Here is a 17,751-nt window from a genome sequence, read left to right on the forward strand (position 1 = left end):
TCGCCCACCTTAAAACCTCCCCTCGTAGACAATTTGACCTCATTTCGTCCGCCGTCGAGCCATTTCATAAAATGCTGGAAATCAAGTGCTTTTTCATCGGCTCTGAGGATTATCGCTGCAATTATCCCCTCCCTCGACCTCCTACCCCCCACGGTGCAATGCCAGACCCTCCACCTTCCTTCATTTACTTTTAAATCACGTCTCATCAATACCCCAAATTATTCGCCTTTTCATCGGCGGCGAAGCAAACGGCCGACTTGCGGATAAAAAAAAATTCTCCATCGCGTCGTTTCGAAAGAGAGGGGGAAAAAAAAAGAAAAAAACGAAAACGAGGATCCGAATCACGGAAAAATCAGGGTAAACGAAGGAAATCGTGGACTGTAATACCCGAAATCCCGTGGTAGCCAGTAATCGGTGATAATCACCGAAACGCTGTAACAATTTTAAAAACGCCCTGTAACCGCATTGTTGTCTACCATACGAGATGTCCGTGTGAACCTGGAATCCAGTATCATACCCAAACAAAATTAGCAGGCCTATTGGAATGTTTCCGCGATGTAGACGTTCGTGTCGCGTCGAGTCTTGTTTCTGTCACTTTCATATACAAAAACCATAGCCGTCGAAATGTATAAAAATAACTCCTAAAACCGTCAACGAAGGGATAGGAGAGCCGATCACGAGGTCCCCGGTACCAAGCTCGACATTCCCCACACCTCGATCAGCATAATCGACCGCCCCCCCTAGATCTCCCCGAAGTCCCCGGATCATCTCTCGTGCCTCTCCGGCCCCATAAATCCCCCCGGCGCCAAAAACCCACCAAACCGATCCCATCCCACCGCAAATCCATCACCCATCTCGTGCGAGCTAGAAATAAAGCGCGGAACGGCGTTCTAAAACGCGAAGTCCCCGAAACGATCGTTAGACCCGAAAAATAAGAAGAAGAGAAAAAAACAAAAAAGAAGATATCAAGAATCAACGCACAATACTACCGCAGTATCCCGCGCCGGATTAGATCCTTATCCACGTATCGGTAAACCGAGGTGTACCAACCGACAATCTAGGAGTACTCCTCTCTTCGGTCCTCTTCCGTGTCACCTGAACCAGGGACCGCGAGGATCCGACCGCAAAAAAACCGGCCGCGTCGTGCTGTCGGTGCGGCTCGCGCGGGACTCGCCGGCGCGCGGGTAGCGGAGCCACGTGGGTCGCCGCGCCTCGGTTAGAGTTTTTCCGAGGCTCGGCGCATGCGCGGCGCGGCGAGTCGGGCGGACCAATGGGGGCGCTCGGTCGCCGCGCGGCCGGCCAATGAGGGCGCTCGGTCGGCCGACCGCCCGCATCGATTGGGCCGACGACGCGGCAACCCCGCACCCCGTCGCCCTGTTACCGGGCCGAGTCGGCCCGCGTCCGGCGGAGGACGCGGAGGTACGGCGAGCGCGTACCCGCGGGTATATGGGTCATCGGGCGGCGATGCAAATGCGGTCGTTCGGTCCTCCGGAGGGGAGGGGAGGGGAATTAGCGTTAGCAAGTAGGAGGTGAGTCGACATCTCGCGGGGGGGGGGGGGAGGGGCGGAGGGAAGGGAGACTCGCCGCGGGCCAGGATTGCCGAACTCGAGTTTGCTCGTCCCCCTCTCCCCTCCGCGGTCGACCTCCGGTGCCCCCCCCCTCTCCTCTAACGCTGCCCGTCCCCCGCGCTCGCTAATCTAACACGTGCCAGGGCCGGCCGCCATCGCCCCCCCCTTCTCCTCCCTAACCTGCAATTCGCGATCGAGTCTCCCCGTAGAATGGCGACCACCCCTTTAGGACCCGTCGAGCGACAGCGACGCCACCACGTGGGAGGAAGGAACTTCCTGAAAATTCCTCAAATTTCTTTTCTTCTTTTCTTCCTCCATATTTCTCCGCATTTTTGCCATTACACCTCACCCGCGGTGGTAACGACCGCGGACGGAGAAGAGAGAGGAAACGAACGACAAAGATCGAATTCAATTTCCCTTTCCCCCCCCCCCCGGATCTTCCATTAATTACACGTCGCCGGGAGATCCGCGGCGTGCACTCGTTGCCCCCGCCGCGTTGCGTGCAGGCGGCTGCGCGGGGGGAGAGAGAGGGTGGAGGAGGGCGGCGGGGGGAGGCCGCGAGCCGCGGAAGGTCGGAGGAGGAGGGGCCGCGGGGAAGGGGGGCTCAAGGTCGCTGCGGGGCCGCACGCGCGCCTTCATCTCACGAACACCACTGCGCCTTGGGACACGCACGGGAGCGCGCACGCGGGCTATGCATAGTGCGCATGTGCGTCGACGCCGACGCCGCCGCGGCATACGCAATGCGTGGGCGGCAAGGCTGGTGACATTTTCGGATTCGGCGGGTGCGTCGCCTCGACGATTCTAGGTGATGCCGATTCGCGAATGTCTTGGTTTTTTATTTTTTTTTATTTTTTATTTTTTTTTCTTTCCCCTATTTTCCTCCAGTTTCCACGTGCGAGCAGTACCGGTGGGCGGGTTCCCGGGAAGAGGTTAGGAATTCCAGATTCGTGGACGGGATCCAGGATTAATTTTCTTCTCTTTTTCTTTTTTTTTTTTTTTTTCTCTAAGCCGAAAATCGGAATAGAAGTTCCTCCCACGCAATCGGGAGGTGCGCGTAACGATACGTGGCTCGGTGGATAGATAAGATCTGGAGCCTCTCTCGCTTCCCTTTTTTGTATTTCTCTTTTCTTTTTTTTTTTTTTTCGTTTTATTTTCGTAATTTCCGGCTGCGGCATCCTCGCACGTCGCGGACCCGGGTATAACCCTGACCGGCGTTGGACACGCACTAGGCGCGCGGCCGAGGGAGGGATCAACGCGCACGCGCGTGTGCGTGCGGATAAGGCGAATGGCACGTGCAAGGCCCGAGGGCTCGGGACGGATTCTCGGCGTGCACGCATATAAGCACGCCTTGCCTAAGGAAATATCCACGGGGAACGCTCGTCTATGCGGAAACGGAGAAGGTGGAGGAGCCGGAATCCGCGGATGGGAATTAAAAGTCCACGATTATCGCGGATCCTTTTAGGAGGTGACACGCGGAACGCCATTGGGTCGTTGCGCGCTCTCGCGGATCGGGGAGGGATTTTTCACCTCGCGAATATCCGCAGCGAGGGGTCGCCAATGCGGAATTAAAAAGGGGGTAGAAGTGGCGGAATTCACGGACGGCCCTTAAAAGTACACGATTATTGTCGATTTGTCCGGTAAGTATGGACCGACATTATTTGCAACCCCGATCCCACCACGGGCGATCTTGACCCAACTCACGTGGGGCAGGTCGCGACTCCGATGTCGATATACCGCTCTCGAAGCTCGAATGTATAATTGGGTAAACCTAATTCCCCGGGCCCCTGGAGAGTGCCCGATAGGGCGGATCTAGGGGGGAGGTCGAGACGCGAGGATATCCGGACCAGGCGACCTCGTCACCTGCGACCGCTGCCCCCTGGAGATATCGCGAATGCCCGAGTGTGGGGCAGGTCGCGGCGTCATGAAGGAGGGCGCGGAGTCATGACGGGGGTGGCTGGCCCAGGGAGGGACTCGGAGGGAAGCACCCTCGCGAATGTCCTTCCCTTAGGCCAGTGGTTCTTAAGGGGACGTCAAAGTGGCATCCGAGGGGTCAATCGTTTGCGAAAGTACTCCCCGAATTGGGTGTACCAATCCCTTTCAAGTCTTATCACCCCTCTAAGGGTAGGTCCCGAAACCCGCAAACTTTCATTTTCTATACTGAAATTTCAATACACCCATAAATGAATTATTTGTCAAAATGAAGAATCTCAATGACTCATCCCAGGCGAGACTCGAAAAATATCAATAACTCCGATATTTAAATAATTGTGGAAGAAAAAAAAGTGTCACGAACGCCCGATTTCTCCTTTTCCCGTCTCCTGGACATCCCGGAGGAAATCTCATTTCTTCTTAACCGCTAACGAAATCTCCCCATTTATTTCACTTTCGCTTGATAACAAGTCCACCGGATAAGAACCACTGTCCAATCCCTATCTCCCGCGTTGCGCAACGTCGTGGGTGAGATTTCCTGCGGGGGTGCGGGAAACGGGAGGAAAACGGGGATATCGCCGAGGACGAGGGGCTCGGCCGAGGGTTGAAAGGGCCCGGGGTAACGATGTCGTGGAAGGTACACCCTTCCAGGGGGATGATGCTCTCCACGGCTCAGTCGATACTGCAGCGCTCTCCCTTCCGCGGACCTTCCTTTGGCGCGAGGTTCCGCGCGAGCGTGTAATCGCCGAAGGGCGGAAAACGCACCCGGCAAGGGGTCGGAGCGGTGATGAAAATTTTCACGTAAGGGGGGAAAAAAGTAAAAAGGACTCGCCAGGGGAAATCCGCCATTTTGGGGTGGACGCGTCCCGGCCATCTTGTCTCGCCAATACGCGCGCGGAACAAAACCATACCGCGAAAAAATAAATTACTTGACGGAAACAAATATACATTGTTAATATATCGTTCCCTGAATGCATACGCAATTGCAAGAAAGAATGATTTTCTTGCAACAATTCCGATTTATAGGATTTTAATGACGGAAAAAAATTCAATTAAAATCATGATTAAAATTGTAGACGTACTCTTTGTCTTGAGTCTCTCTTTCCTTACGTTAGGGGTGGAGTTATCGGTGATATTAATCGATAGGAGCCGATATCGAGAGGAAGGTAAGTGCTCGGTGCACGGTCGATCGGGTTCGAAGGGCAGTTAGGGTCGTGTCGTAGGTTAGGGTTAGCAGGAGGGACAGGACGGGACCTCGAGAGGATAAAGGGACGGAAGGGAAGACAGGGACCCTTGCCCCGTTTCCTGCTTCCCGTCATCGACTGATAAAGGAAAAAGGGAGAAAAATGAGGGCCGCTCCTAGGAAGAAATGCCGATACAATGCTCCACTTGCGAGCGGTATGAAACGCCCGTTATTAAAACCGCCATAATAAATTTCTAATTCGGTACTTCTAACCTCTAACGTGGAGAAATTCATTTTTTACACTATTAAATCTCCTATTATTTTCCTCGATAACGAGAACAACCTAAATATAGGAATATATTCTACGGGGTATTCTATAGGAATATATTCTCCATTTATTAATAATGGCTCGAATAATAATATTTCGGGATTTTATACGTGGTTCTAGAACACGAGGTAGATACATTCCCGGGGACAAAGGGAAGCATGCATAACGCCGACGTCCGGGGCCAAGTGCCTTCCTTCTGAAGACACTTCAAAGCCAAATATTTTGATGCCGTGCCATTCGAGATCAGAAAAACCAAAACAAAGGTCGGGAACCGAGAGCGCATAGTCTCCGGTTGGTTTCCTATCGAGACTTCACTCGGTGTACAAAATCGATGTACATGTCCCCAGCCTTCGTTCTGGTCGATCGAATTAATAATAATCGGCCAAATCGAGGATTTCAAAACCTCACTCCGAAATGCATCGGACTGAAACCCCTTAAAGCATGGCACGTCATTTACCCCGGACAAGGAGCAAAAAATGACTATATTACATTGCCGAACGAACAAATAATTTTCTCGGAGAAGGGTAAGAGTCCGGAAAGGGGATTTCCTCGACTTTTTCAATTATTTCCCAAGGGCAGCCGTTTCTACCGGTGCATACCCGAAACCGTACGGTGTTAACCAGATCGTGAAGAGCACCGGGCAGGTGCGCCATGGGCCATGAACGCACGTGCAGCATAAAAACGCAGTCTTGGATCTACCCCGTTAAAAGCCTTCCGATACTTCCCCCTTGGAGTCCTAAATTTCGGTACCCACAAAAGAAAAAAAAAAAAAAAAAAGAAGAAATTCCGTACATTACATTTAGAAGTACCATTTGACGCGACAAAGTGTCCGCTTTCCGCGATCCCGCCCAAAGCCGGCCAAAGTATCGTTATAAACAAACCCCGTCACGTAGTTACGAGTTAATCGCGTTATTAAACTTTCTCAAGCAACTTCCCCTTTCCCGGGGTGCACCTGTTGCGCCTCCGTCCATATACGCTGCAGCCGCCCCGCGCCGCTCGGATGCACCGACTGCATCGGCCCCCGTTTTCAAAAGTTTCCGAGGAAAAAAATAAAAAAAAAAACCATCCCGTAAAATACGGCCACAAGCGTTCCACCTTTCCCCACCGCGAAGACCGAGAAATAAAATCCCACGAACCATAGAAACATTTCCTAAATTCGAATGATAACAATATAAGAGGAGAAGACGAATCGGATTAATTTCGTCGATCCGCGGAAAAATAATTTATTCCCCCGAAATAATTATTCATTTAATCGAGGAGAGTACTTCTTCAGGTAGAGATGTAAGGAACGCCTTAGGTTGAATTAATGTACCTCCTTCTCTCGTCTCGGAAATAACGTTATGAATAAAAAAAAGAGGGGCTTACGCGATATCCTGCTCGCCGGAAGTCGAAGCCCTCGTATCCGGTCCTCAGAGCTCGGACGGCGTTTCTAGGGCGGAGAAAAATTGGAAGAATCGGTGAGTGCGGACTGATAGACGACGAGGAAGGGTCGCGCGAGGAAGCACCGCGCGGTGCGACTGCGACGACCCGGGCTCATTCACGAGACCCCTTTAAGAGAGGTCAGCCGGCCTGGCCGAGGCGGGATCCAAGCGGATCCGGAGAACGCAAGAATCGGACTAGGAGGCCAGCGCGAGGCGCGATCTCCCTAGACCCTAGGCCGGCCGCCGCGCTCGCCCTAGTTCCCTAACTTTTCGGCGGCGAGCGCGGCGAGCGCGGCGAGCGCGGCGAGAGTACGCCGGTGGTAGTGGCAACCGAGCAGGAGCTCTGGTACCGGGAGTACTTATAGGCGGCGCTGCCGGTAGCGAGCGCCAGTCAGCGGCGCGCGCTCCTGCCGCGCAGGTGGAGCGCTCCCGCGAGGCACCGGAGCGCTAACGAATCGCCATTGCGAGGTACTAGGGCAATGCTTGAGCGCTATTCCTAAATATTAAAACGCCGGTAGAACCCTACCGACGCGTTACTAAAGGGCGATTACACTGCTACCGCAAGGTACTAAAAGACCGGCAGCGTTACCGATGCGCTCTTAAAGCGCACGTTGAATTTCTTCACCGTCAAATTTAATCGATTGCAAGGATGCGAGTCGTTAGTAGGAGATAATTAGTAACTTGTTCCTCGAAAAGGAAAGGGCGCTAGTTAAGGATTTTTCTCTTATTTTTCCGACATGCGCAAGGACGGCGTAGGGCCCAGCAAGGTTGTCCCGAGAGAGGAGGAGGTGAAGGTGGACACGGGAATCGAGTTCACGGTTGGGCACTCGCGCAATGGACGTTACTTTCGAAAAAGTACCGCTACCTTCCACGCACGTCGGCTGCATACGTCAACGCTGCACGCCTGCAACGCGTGGTGCAGAGAGAAAGCCCGACGGACGGGGAAAAAGAGAGAAAAAAGAGAAGGGTGTCGGCACTTTCGAAAACCGAATCACCGGGTACACGTAGCGATTCGGATTCGGCCTTTGACGCCATTTCGCCGTTCTTCAAATCCCTCGCATCCTTGCCCAACGAAAGGGAAATTGAAATGAAAATCTCCCTTACGCGCGGTTACCCACTTTGGTCATTCGCGCTTTTTTTTTTTTCACTCCTTTTCATACTTTCCGCCGAAGTGTCCAATGGAAAAGAAAATTCTAATGAAATTATCCGATTTCAAAAATTCAATCCACCCCCGCGTGCACAGGAAAAGGAGACAATCCTCCCTCCGCGACGAGGGAAAATCTGGTTCCCCAATTCGGCCACCCCCGAGTTACCCCGTGATCGTCCTCTCGCCCGCCACAAAAGAGGATTCCCAAAAATCCCTAAAAAATTCCGAGATCCTCAGGGATCACGAGGGTACCTCCGAAAATCACCAATTTTCACTTTCCTCGATACACCCCCGGGGGTGAGATCGGGAAAACAGGAGAAAATCGTCACCTCACCTCGCGGGAAAATCCGAATCCGACCCCCCCTCTATTTTCGGGGCACTCGCGAGGTCCCCGAATAAGAAGCGCAATTCTCCCCCTCCCCGCCGGCTGGGTAAATTCTCGCGCACCGAGGTTAATCCTTGTACCTGGTGGATGAAGCCACCATGGGTTGACCAGGGGTGGTTGGCTGCTGGCGCCGCCGACAGGGGCGTACATCCTCCTCCGGCTACGTCACGCCCGTCACTGCCACCCCGTGACTGCACCCCCGCCTTCCCGCGTCCCCGCGTCCCCGCGCCGCGCGCGCCCCTCCCGGGATTCCCCGTCACTTCCCCTTCCTCCTACGCACGCAAGGGGATTGCAAGGTTATCTCGCCGCCCCTCCCGCGGCGCGCACCCTCCCCTCCCCTACAGGAGTCTTTTCCTACGCAGAGTCGCAGCGCCGGAAAGTGCCGAGGGTCGCGGGGGTGGTCCGGGAGGAGAGGAGGAGGGCCAGGGCCGGCTCCTGGTCCCTTTTCCCCCCCCCGGAGAGGAGGCAGAGGGTGCGCCGAATTTTCTAATACTTTCCATCTTCTCTATTCACGAGAAGACCTCCCGGAGAGGGGATTTAGTTCGCACTGAAATCCCAGATGGCGCGCGGCGGCCCTCGTGGCATCAAAAAGGAAGAAAATGCCATATAGAGTGTCCCATTTGATCGATTGCCCGGTACGATTCGACGGCTCGGGATGTTAATACGAAGGTCGGCAACGTAGGTATCCGTAAGGATCTCTTTTACCGACCTCTATGAGACCTATCCGCGTGGTTCGCTTCGCCTTAATTCGAGCCGGAGTGGCGGCACTTGTCCGAGGCCCGAAGTTGCCGGCTGTGACAATTTCCCTTGCGGAGGATCCGGAATGCGAACCGGCCTGACCGACATTTAATGCCCGATACGCATCGCCAAGGGAGTAGCCGAACAATTACGCGGGGACACAAAAGGAAACGGCGGCCAAAGGAACCGGTCGCGATGCATAACGAACGCCGAGTGCGAACTCTCCCTCTCTCTCCCTCCCTCGAGTGCCCCTTGGGGTGCTTTTTCAATGCCACTTGAGCAGCTTTGCATACAGCGTCTTCTCTTTCCCCCTCCCCTCCACGTGCGAGCGCGACATGTTGCATTCCAAGAGGAATTCACGGCCGTAAAAAGGAATTCCACTTTGCGCGACTATACGCCCAACGCCTAAAAAATGGCCGCCCGACGATTTCGTTATATCGACGATAAAAATGAGATTACCTCCCAACGGGAGTTCTATTCACGGCGATATACTTGTCTAGCACCAACCCCGAGAGAGGAAAAAAGGAAAAAAAAAAAAATGCCGACCGGCCCGACTCGTTACCGGTGCATTCAAACGACGTCGCCGGACACAAGAGCGCATATATCCGTCCGTGATTTATCGCCGTCCAAGTTTTTCGGATCGAACAGCCGCCACGTCTCGACCAATCGTAGTGACTTACGGCTCCTCCCGAGATGTACCCCCCCTCGAGATTAAAATATTAGGATTTACCTGGACGAGACACACTTGGGACGGGTTAAGGGGACGTGAGAGTGGCATCCGTGAAGCTTTTCTGCGACCTGGGTATACCGAATCGTTTCAGACATTACAATACAAATGAAAAGGCCGTAAAGAAGGTCCCGACCCCCGTGAAATTTCATTTCTTTCATAAAAATGTCTATAAAAGAATTTGTGAAAAATTGAAATTTCATCGGTGTCGGGATTTTTCTCATAGCCTCCACGTTCACCCTGTAAAGTTCGCAACGATTCGGTTGCACCCGGTTAGGAGAAACGTCTCGTAAATGAGACCTCCTCGGCGGCACTTTCGCATCCCCTTAAGAGTAAAGAAATCCCCCTTCTCGGTGAAAGCCATCGGGGGGTCGCGCCGCGACGATGCGCCCCTGGGGTTGCGCCCTTGGAGGGGAGAACAACCTTGCAACCCCCTGGCAACCCCCGACCCCCTCCTCGTGCGTGCGGTGGAGGGGCGAATATTCGGCAGTCCTGGCCGGGGGCGGCGAAGGTTGGACGAGGCACAACCTGCACCCGGCAACAGCCCCCGACCTCGGAGGAATTAATCATTAGCCCGCCCCCTCCCGGGGGAACCGCCGACCACCTCGCGCCTCACCTGTGGAAATGGGCTCACCTGTTCCCGCCCGTCGACCTCGCCTTCTTCGCCTTTTTCGCCCTTTTCGCCCCCACGACTTCGGCCACCCTGGGACCACCCCCGATCGAAACGCGGAGAAGCTCCACCAGCCCGAGTCGCGACCCCCGCCGGTGGGCGACATTGTTGAAATTCGCCCCTTTCGAAATGGGAAATGTCTAAATTGGAACCATGCCCTTTGAGCAAAAGTTATACGTCCAAATGAGGCTTCGAGTGATCAAGGTGATATAAGAGGGTCATTCCATATATATGTATAAAGCGTTAAAATATTATTTATAAAACTCTCCTCCAAACTGGGTGGAAACTTCGGACTGGAATCAAGAATACGCTTTTTTTTTTTTCTATGAAAAATTATATGCCCCACGTTCTTCCTTAGGGCCTCCGTAACCACGTGGCGAGGATTAAAATTATTTCCTGCCCCCCCAGTTTTGATAACAGTTTTATCAATATTTTCACGGTTTGATTCATACGGAATAACCCTTTCGTAACACCTTGACGGTGCACCTGTTGCCCGACAGTGGAGGTTGCATCGCATGCACCGCCGTGCACCGGGTTGCGGCATCTCGCGCGTCCACGTTTGATCAAGTGGAAAATATACCGATTAGCGAAACCCGAGATACCTCCACGTGATTCTGACAGAGTCTCGGCTTACTTAAGAAACACGATAATATCGATACCCTAAAAGAACCCTATACGTTCCTCATCCCCAAAATCGACATATCCATATTCACACCAAAGGGTCAAAATATTGATAAAACATTGCTCCAAACCGAATGCACCGAATAATTAGAAACATATATCATATATCATACATCAAATCCTGGATTTTCAATATACACCCCAAACATGAAAATATTAATAAAACATCGCTCTAAACCGAATGCACCGAATAATTTGAACCATTACCGCGTGATCACGAGACTCCCGAAATTTCATATATCGAATCCCTGAGACCCTGGTTTATCAATTCGGGCCGATTCTTTCCTCAGCCCGTGGGAGACTCTCCTGGCCGGGTCCCGTGGGCGGACAAAATCGATGACTTCTGGGCAACGTGCGCGCCGAGAGTGAGAGGCGGACGTCATCTATTAGGCCGCCGGGGGTTGAAATTTTCGGCGCAGGGTGGCAGGCCGGGGGGGGAGAGGGGCGGTCGAAAAGGGAGCGGAGGGGTAAGATGCAACGCGCATCTATTGATTCCCGGCCTCGGAGGTCCGTCCGCGCGTCTCCGCTCCGCACTCTCGCCTTCCGACACGCACACGCGTCGCGCGGCGCACTCGCGTGCACGCGTGCAGCGGCTTCGCCCGCCCCTAAGTAGAACCGGATATATCGCGGGGAGCACCGAGGGTAACGCCGATTCGCCTCTGCAGGCTCTAGTTTCTCTGCCTCCCGATTTGAGACGTTGTTTCGCCCAACTTGAAACTCCCGACCAATTGACGCTCGAGTTGATACAAAAGTCTATACGCGTACCCAAAAAAGATCGACATATTTACCAAACTTTTCCCCAAACTGGGTGCACCGAATTATCCTAAACGCGTAAAGCCAAGGGAAATTCCGGGACTTACTAAAAGGAAGATGATACGTCTTCGTGGGGCTTATTTCGTTGACGACGCGGAATTTGTCCAAATCCGTCATCCTCTCCCTCTCTCCTCTGCGCCAGCTTCCAAGGAGATACAGTCGGAGACGACCAGCCCTACGCAAGATTTTTGGAGGAAAAATAGGTAATCATCGTTAAAACCGACCCTCCCCTATATCGGAGTCGCGCTACAAGACCGATTAACAAATTTAAGGTGTTATGAAATATTCCCACTCCACGCTGAGAAAATAAAAATGCCATTGAACCGAAGAAATATTTCTTTCCCAGTGTATACGTATACATACACGCGATACTTTCATAACACCTCGATGACAATAAGGATAAATCGTGTCATTGTTAGGAAAGAATTTGAAAAAAAAAAAAAATAATAATACATCTTCCCCCATGACCGGGAAAACATCGTTACATGGAGCGGGGTTACGCAAAGTGTCACGTTGAGGTTATGTAAGTCGACCTGAAGGTGTGACATTGAAAAACATGTTTTAGAAATATATCCTCTCCCTATCGGAGCCATTACACCTAAAGTCAAGAGCCTTCGATTCGCTACCTTTTAACAGGAAATTAAAACTATAACCTCCCCCATTAATATCTTTTTACTTGATTAACCCTGATACAGGAATCAAGGCGCCATCGCGGCTTCCGTTTAAACGCCGCCACGTGTCCACTGATACTCCGAAAAGAGAACAAAAAAAAGGGAATAAACAAGTAACAGCGAATAATGAATAAATTCGTTGAATGGGAATAATAAAAAAAAAAAAAGAAACAAGGTATATCTCACCCGATAAATGTGACGCGGGGTGTCACCCCGTGTCACATTGAGGTTATGGCGGCCCGACACGAGTGTCGCCGGCCGGGGGTGGAATATTAAAAAATATGACGGAACATTCGGTAAACGTTCCCTCCCCGCGGAAATATTCTCTAAAAAGACCGTTACTAAATACACCTCTCCTTTGTAACCCTTGAGTAGGTACGAGACGTATAATCTCGCGCGACATTTTCCACATATTCACATTTTCACATTTCCTTCGACCCCTCTAAATGCCGTGGCGGGAGTTTAAACGGCATTTCGCGTTTAATCATAATTTTGCCATTGACTAGTCGATCGACCCTCGGAAAAAGGGATGAATTAAGGAGTAAGTGGGAATAAAAAGCGTACATCCTGTAGCAGACGATCCGTTACACCGAGGGTGTGACGCAGGGGTCATTGCGGGTCACATTAGGGTTATGTCAGCCGGTATTGGAGTATCGAAAATCATATCCAACCAAGGAAAAGAATATTCCCTCTGTTAAAGCGACTTCAAAATGAGCCTCTCCCTCTTAACCGCTAAAACGTAAAACCTCGGGGGAGATTTTTCACACTTTCATAATACTCCCCCTGACACCCCTCTACGTGCCACGGCGCCGCCGGGAATTTAAAACGCCACCTTATATCGAGTCGCAATTCCCCCTCGAAGGAGTTCGCCAAGGCTCGCAAATAGATATTAATCGGGGAGAAATGTTAATAAATAAAATGTGATAGAAAGATAAGGTGTACATCTCACCCCGCGGCCGACGATCCGTTACATGTCGGGCGTGACGCAGGGTGTCGGTCCGTGTCACGTTGGGGTTATGTCAGCTCGCCGGCCCGGGGGTGGAGGGGTCGGAAACGTGCTCACCCGCCGGGTGGATAATTCTCGTCGTGCGCGCCTCTACTTACGGTTACTCGATCCGCGTCTCCTCGCGTGAACTTTCTCGCCCCGCGTCACTCCGGGGTCGAGATTGCGCCGAGGACGAGGGAGGCCGGGAGACTGGACGCGAGACGGGCCGGGAAACGCCAAGGAGGCCGGGAGCGGCCCTGTCGCGCTGCGGAAGCGAAAATTTCGCCGGCCATTACTGGCGCCTCCTCGCGGAAGCGGGGAGATCCTGCCTCCGATCACGCAGCCTCGCGTCCACTCGCGTCGCTGTTATGAAACCCCCCACCACGCGAAGAAAATGGTGGACCCGAACCCCCTACCACCAGGGTTGGGTGAATCCGCCTTTTTCGAGGTTTTCTTACGTACATTACGTGAATCGTAACATTTATCGCAGAAAATCGTAGGAAACAAGAAAATTACGTTTCCAATGTGGAGATGCCGTAGATGTACGATATACGGCATCTGATAGGTTATAAACGTCTTTCAGCACATATGTAAATGCGTACATAGCGCTTGAACACTGTTTTATGAACGTTAAAATTAAATATATCAGAAAGTTACTGCGAATATAGTTTTTAAGTACTCCGCCATTGAAGTATGCAGTAATGCAATATTTGCTTACGTTCACTAAAACCTATGACTTATGATTCCTATAGTTCATGTTTATTTCATGGTCTGTACAACTTTTTGATATAACGGAAATACGTTACACCGCTTTTAAGGGCTTTCAATTTCTAGATAAAAAAAAACACGCACACCGGAGCACGTCGGTTTTGGAATTTTTTCAATAAATAGAAAAGTTATACGCCGATGCTCGGTCTCTCGTCTTTGAGACCAAGGGATGCATCTTGACACGATGAATTATCCTTTGCTACAGATGGCCTAGCACAAATAGTAGTTAACCAACAACGACGACATCGTCGACGAATTCGTACTGTGGGACTTCCAGATTGAGAGGTGCCGGTCCTTTCCTGATCCTCCCACTGGCATCGTAGTGTGAACCATGGCAGGGACAGTAATATCCACCGAACTCTCCTGCATTAGCTATCGGAACACATCCCAGATGTGTGCAAACGCCGATAACGATTAGCCAATCAGGATGCTTTACACGCTCAGAATCGTGTTGCGCGTCTCGAAGACTTGCGACGTCGACGCTACGTTCCCTTTCTACTTCACTGGCCGATCTGTGAAAATAGAAGAATATAAATAAATACACAAAAACGTCCTCAAGCGCTCTGAGAGGTTACGAGAATTCATGATTACCTGTGTCGAATGAAGAGAGGCTTTCCACGCCATTTGAAAACGGCACTCTTTCCTTCGGGAATATTACTCAGTTTAACCTCAATCTTCGCCATGGCCATGACGTCACCCGAAGCACTCATCGAAGATACCAGATCATAGACTATAGTCTTTGTACTGTATGCAGCAAGGATGCCAGCACCTGAGACAAACAATGACAGTTGCTTTATTAATATCAAATGTTTCAATTACATTAAGATAATATGAATTAAGACTGTCCTCAGATCCTCCGTATCCACCTGTTAACATTTTTATTCACTATGCCCATACAACTTTCAATCACCTTAATGCTACGTACATCGTCATTCAAAACATACATACCAGTAGCAACGAGATAAGAAACCAATTTCCGTTCGTCATCGGAATCACGACTTCTAACCGTTGGATCTTGAACCGAATTCTGACGATATGCAGAAAAATCCGGCACCTGGATATCGGTATGTGCCAGACGAACGGGCTGGACCTGGTGGATTTGGGAGCCCGCTGTAACAATAATTATAATCTTGTTATACAAAAATAACTGTATATAGAAATCGATACACAATACTATCTAAGAATGCAATAATGACTAATTTCTCTGTTGTCTTCACGAAGCTCGGTCGATAGCACAGAGATCTATATACAGGTCCACTTGGCAGCTCGAAAAAGAAAGGTTACATAATCTGGAGACGTAAATTTTCGCGAACGTAACGACGCAGTAAGATAAAAAACTGTGGTTCCTTTTGGATAGTTTTCCTCGATTGTTTCAACAAACCTGTGATTCCTGCGCTCACGCGTAACGGTCCATGGAAAATACCCTCGTTCAGACTGACGATTCGCTCGACGGATCCTGGAACCTCGATTTTCGGCCGCTGCACTTTACCCGTTCCCGCGACAGGTCGGAGACCGTTCGAAACGACTGTCGTTGTCACCTTTAAGTAAGGCGCGATATTCGAGGTCTTCGTGATTACGTTCATTTTGCCGAAAAGCTCGTAAGAACGAGCAGACGAAGACCCTCACGTCGGCACGCACTTCCTGTGACTGGAGAAGGGCCTCTTGCCAACTTCGACATTACTCCGCCTCGAGAGCGACGGTGGCGCCATCGTTTGGATCTTCAACAAACTTATCCGAACTTCCACTTTCAAGAATACCTCGATTAAAGAACCCTTCTTTTCTTTATTAAAAACAATTAAAATTGGCATGAACTCTATACGAAATTCTTCTTTTCTCGTATCAGAGCTGGTTTTGCAAATAAAATATCTTTTTTATCGCTTGCTTTTTTACCGGAATTCAAAGTTAATAATTTGACAACACTTTTTTATCTATAATCAGGAACTAGCTTGAATCTTGGACAAATTGATGTACTGCGAATCAGCGTTCTACTGTGAGTTACAACCGGTGTCGTGGAAACTGCATTTTATGCGGGATAAATAAAACACCATATAATCATGTGTGATTCGGAGATGGCGGAAAATTGAAAATAGCAAAACATGGCGGCTGCGACTAGTGCATTTGACTCTTGGCTTAACACAAAGTTAAGAGCACTGAAGACGGATGAAGGAGTATTCGGGTCTTATATCAAAGGAATTTTGGAGGGCGATGAATCCGAAGATGAAAAGACCGAAGCTCTCGAAGGCATACTCGCCGGCATAACGGTGAGGACCGTTTGGAATGTGAGGTTAGAATGTATTCGGCGTTCATTAAGTGGAATCCAAATAAATGGGAAAAAAGAATGTGTCTACGATATGTTTGTTAACTTATTGTCTCTTATTTATACACGTTAACCTTTAATAGCAGTTGCTTAACCTCTCAAGAAAAAACGTTAATTTTAATAGAAATTTGTACTTAATTCAATATTAGTTATGAGACATAGAACAGAATCAGGATTATGTAGAATTACGTTAAATATAGAAATAATCAAGGAATATTTCAGATTGTACTAATGTACGGTGAATTAAAAACTGTAATATTTCAGGAGGATAATATAAGTAAACATGTGGCAGAAATATTAGCAGCTTGGGCAAAGTGGCTGCCCATAGATGATGTCGCTGGAGCAACAGCCCCTGCGGAAGACGTCGATGTTCGGCTGGCTCGGATGTTGGAATCGCAGAGTTTTCCTACGACTACGCAGAAGAGCTACACGGAGGAGGAGAGACGAATAAGAGAAGCGATCCTCGCACAGTACAGTGAAATGCCGGATCAAGATGAAAGCGAGGGAGAAGGAGAGGAGGATGGAGTTGGCGGTGGAGATTGTGGAATCGAGAAGAACACAAACGCAGCAGCTATCATTCAACAAGGAAAAGAGAGGCGAGAGAAAGCTAAACTCGAGAGTCAAAAGAAGAAAGAGAAAGACAAAGAGGATCGGTACGTTCTTGTTATTGAATTTAACGCTATAATCTGACAGCAAAAATTAAGACGATAGATTCACCTTTTATAATTTATCATATTTAAATAATCGATATATATATTCCTTTGCAGAGAGAAGCAAAAACAATTGAAAGAGGAGAAAAAGGAAAAGAGGAAGACACAGAAAGGCGAGCGAAGGAGGTAGCATCGAAACAAAAGCTCCGCCAAACTTTCTTCAAAAGCCCAAATCATTGAAAACTGTCTTATGCTTGCATAAACGCATATTCATATATATATATATTTATATATATATACCTAAGCATGTGTACATAAGTTTATAGGAATTCGTCAGTACACATACGTACAAGTCTATTTATTCTTGTCATGCAGTGATCTCCAGCAGCGACAGAAACTGATCAGTTTCGAAAGGCGTCAATTCAAAGTTGCCATATACACAAACCCAAAGCATCTTGTAACAAGTTATGCTCTGAGATGCATATAATTTTCCTTAAAAAGAAATAATTGTGATTCGTCGACACGTCAGGGGAGACAGACGTCTTGTGTCGCTCGCCCTGGCAAAACTTTTAGCTCGTACAATAAATCGATGCACAGTGCTTGGTTGTGTGTTGAATCGTTTTCTATTTATAACGTGTTATCGTTTGTTAGACGACTCTAGGACTATCTCTTTGTACCTTTCGAATAGGTTTCCTTTAACTAGGTCAATCTCTTGTACTTAATGCTATGTTAAATAAATTACTCAAATTATCTCTTGCGAGACAACTCCC

General features: G+C 49.8%; 3 protein-coding genes across 5 annotated transcripts in view; 1 reads left to right on the plus strand and 2 right to left on the minus strand.

The window, feature by feature from the left end:
- The window catches only part of LOC105695691 (zinc finger protein chinmo), a 45,639-nt gene extending 31,782 nt beyond the window's left edge, over nt 1–13,857 (minus strand). For 2 of the 3 annotated variants that reach the window (XM_012417499.2, XM_012417492.2), the window contains exons 1-2: nt 13,211–13,857; nt 11,638–11,765 (exon numbers count right to left, since the gene is read on the minus strand). In XM_012417499.2, the coding sequence (XP_012272922.1) occupies nt 11,638–11,707 (70 nt within the window). In that variant the 5' untranslated portion in view covers nt 11,708–11,765; nt 13,211–13,857. Of the gene's footprint in view, nt 1–6,373; nt 6,607–11,637; nt 11,766–13,210 lie in introns of those variants that run through there. The other variant, XM_012417507.1, reaches the window with a different exon arrangement.
- Nucleotides 13,858–13,983: 126 nt separating this feature from the next.
- LOC105696217 (cytochrome b-c1 complex subunit Rieske, mitochondrial) lies at nt 13,984–15,684 on the minus strand. The gene is made up of 4 exons (XM_012418484.2): nt 15,396–15,684; nt 14,963–15,124; nt 14,606–14,783; nt 13,984–14,526 (listed from the first exon to the last, which is right to left on the minus strand). The coding sequence occupies exons 1-4, from the start codon at nt 15,595–15,597 to the stop codon at nt 14,241–14,243; spliced, it is 828 nt and encodes a 275-aa protein (XP_012273907.1). The 5' UTR covers nt 15,598–15,684; the 3' UTR covers nt 13,984–14,240.
- A 142-nt stretch (nt 15,685–15,826) lies between these two features.
- On the plus strand, nt 15,827–17,714 carry LOC105696225 (coiled-coil domain-containing protein 43). Its single transcript, XM_012418497.2, has 3 exons — nt 15,827–16,275; nt 16,596–16,984; nt 17,099–17,714. Exons 1-3 carry the CDS (start codon nt 16,111–16,113, stop codon nt 17,169–17,171), a joined length of 627 nt encoding a protein of 208 aa, XP_012273920.1. The 5' UTR covers nt 15,827–16,110; the 3' UTR covers nt 17,172–17,714.
- Nucleotides 17,715–17,751: the final 37 nt, after the last annotated feature.

The sequence above is a fragment of the Orussus abietinus genome, unplaced genomic scaffold (assembly GCF_000612105.2).
Source record: "Orussus abietinus isolate OABI.00-Male unplaced genomic scaffold, Oabi_2.0 scaffold73, whole genome shotgun sequence".
NCBI classification, from domain to species: Eukaryota; Metazoa; Arthropoda; class Insecta; order Hymenoptera; family Orussidae; genus Orussus; species Orussus abietinus.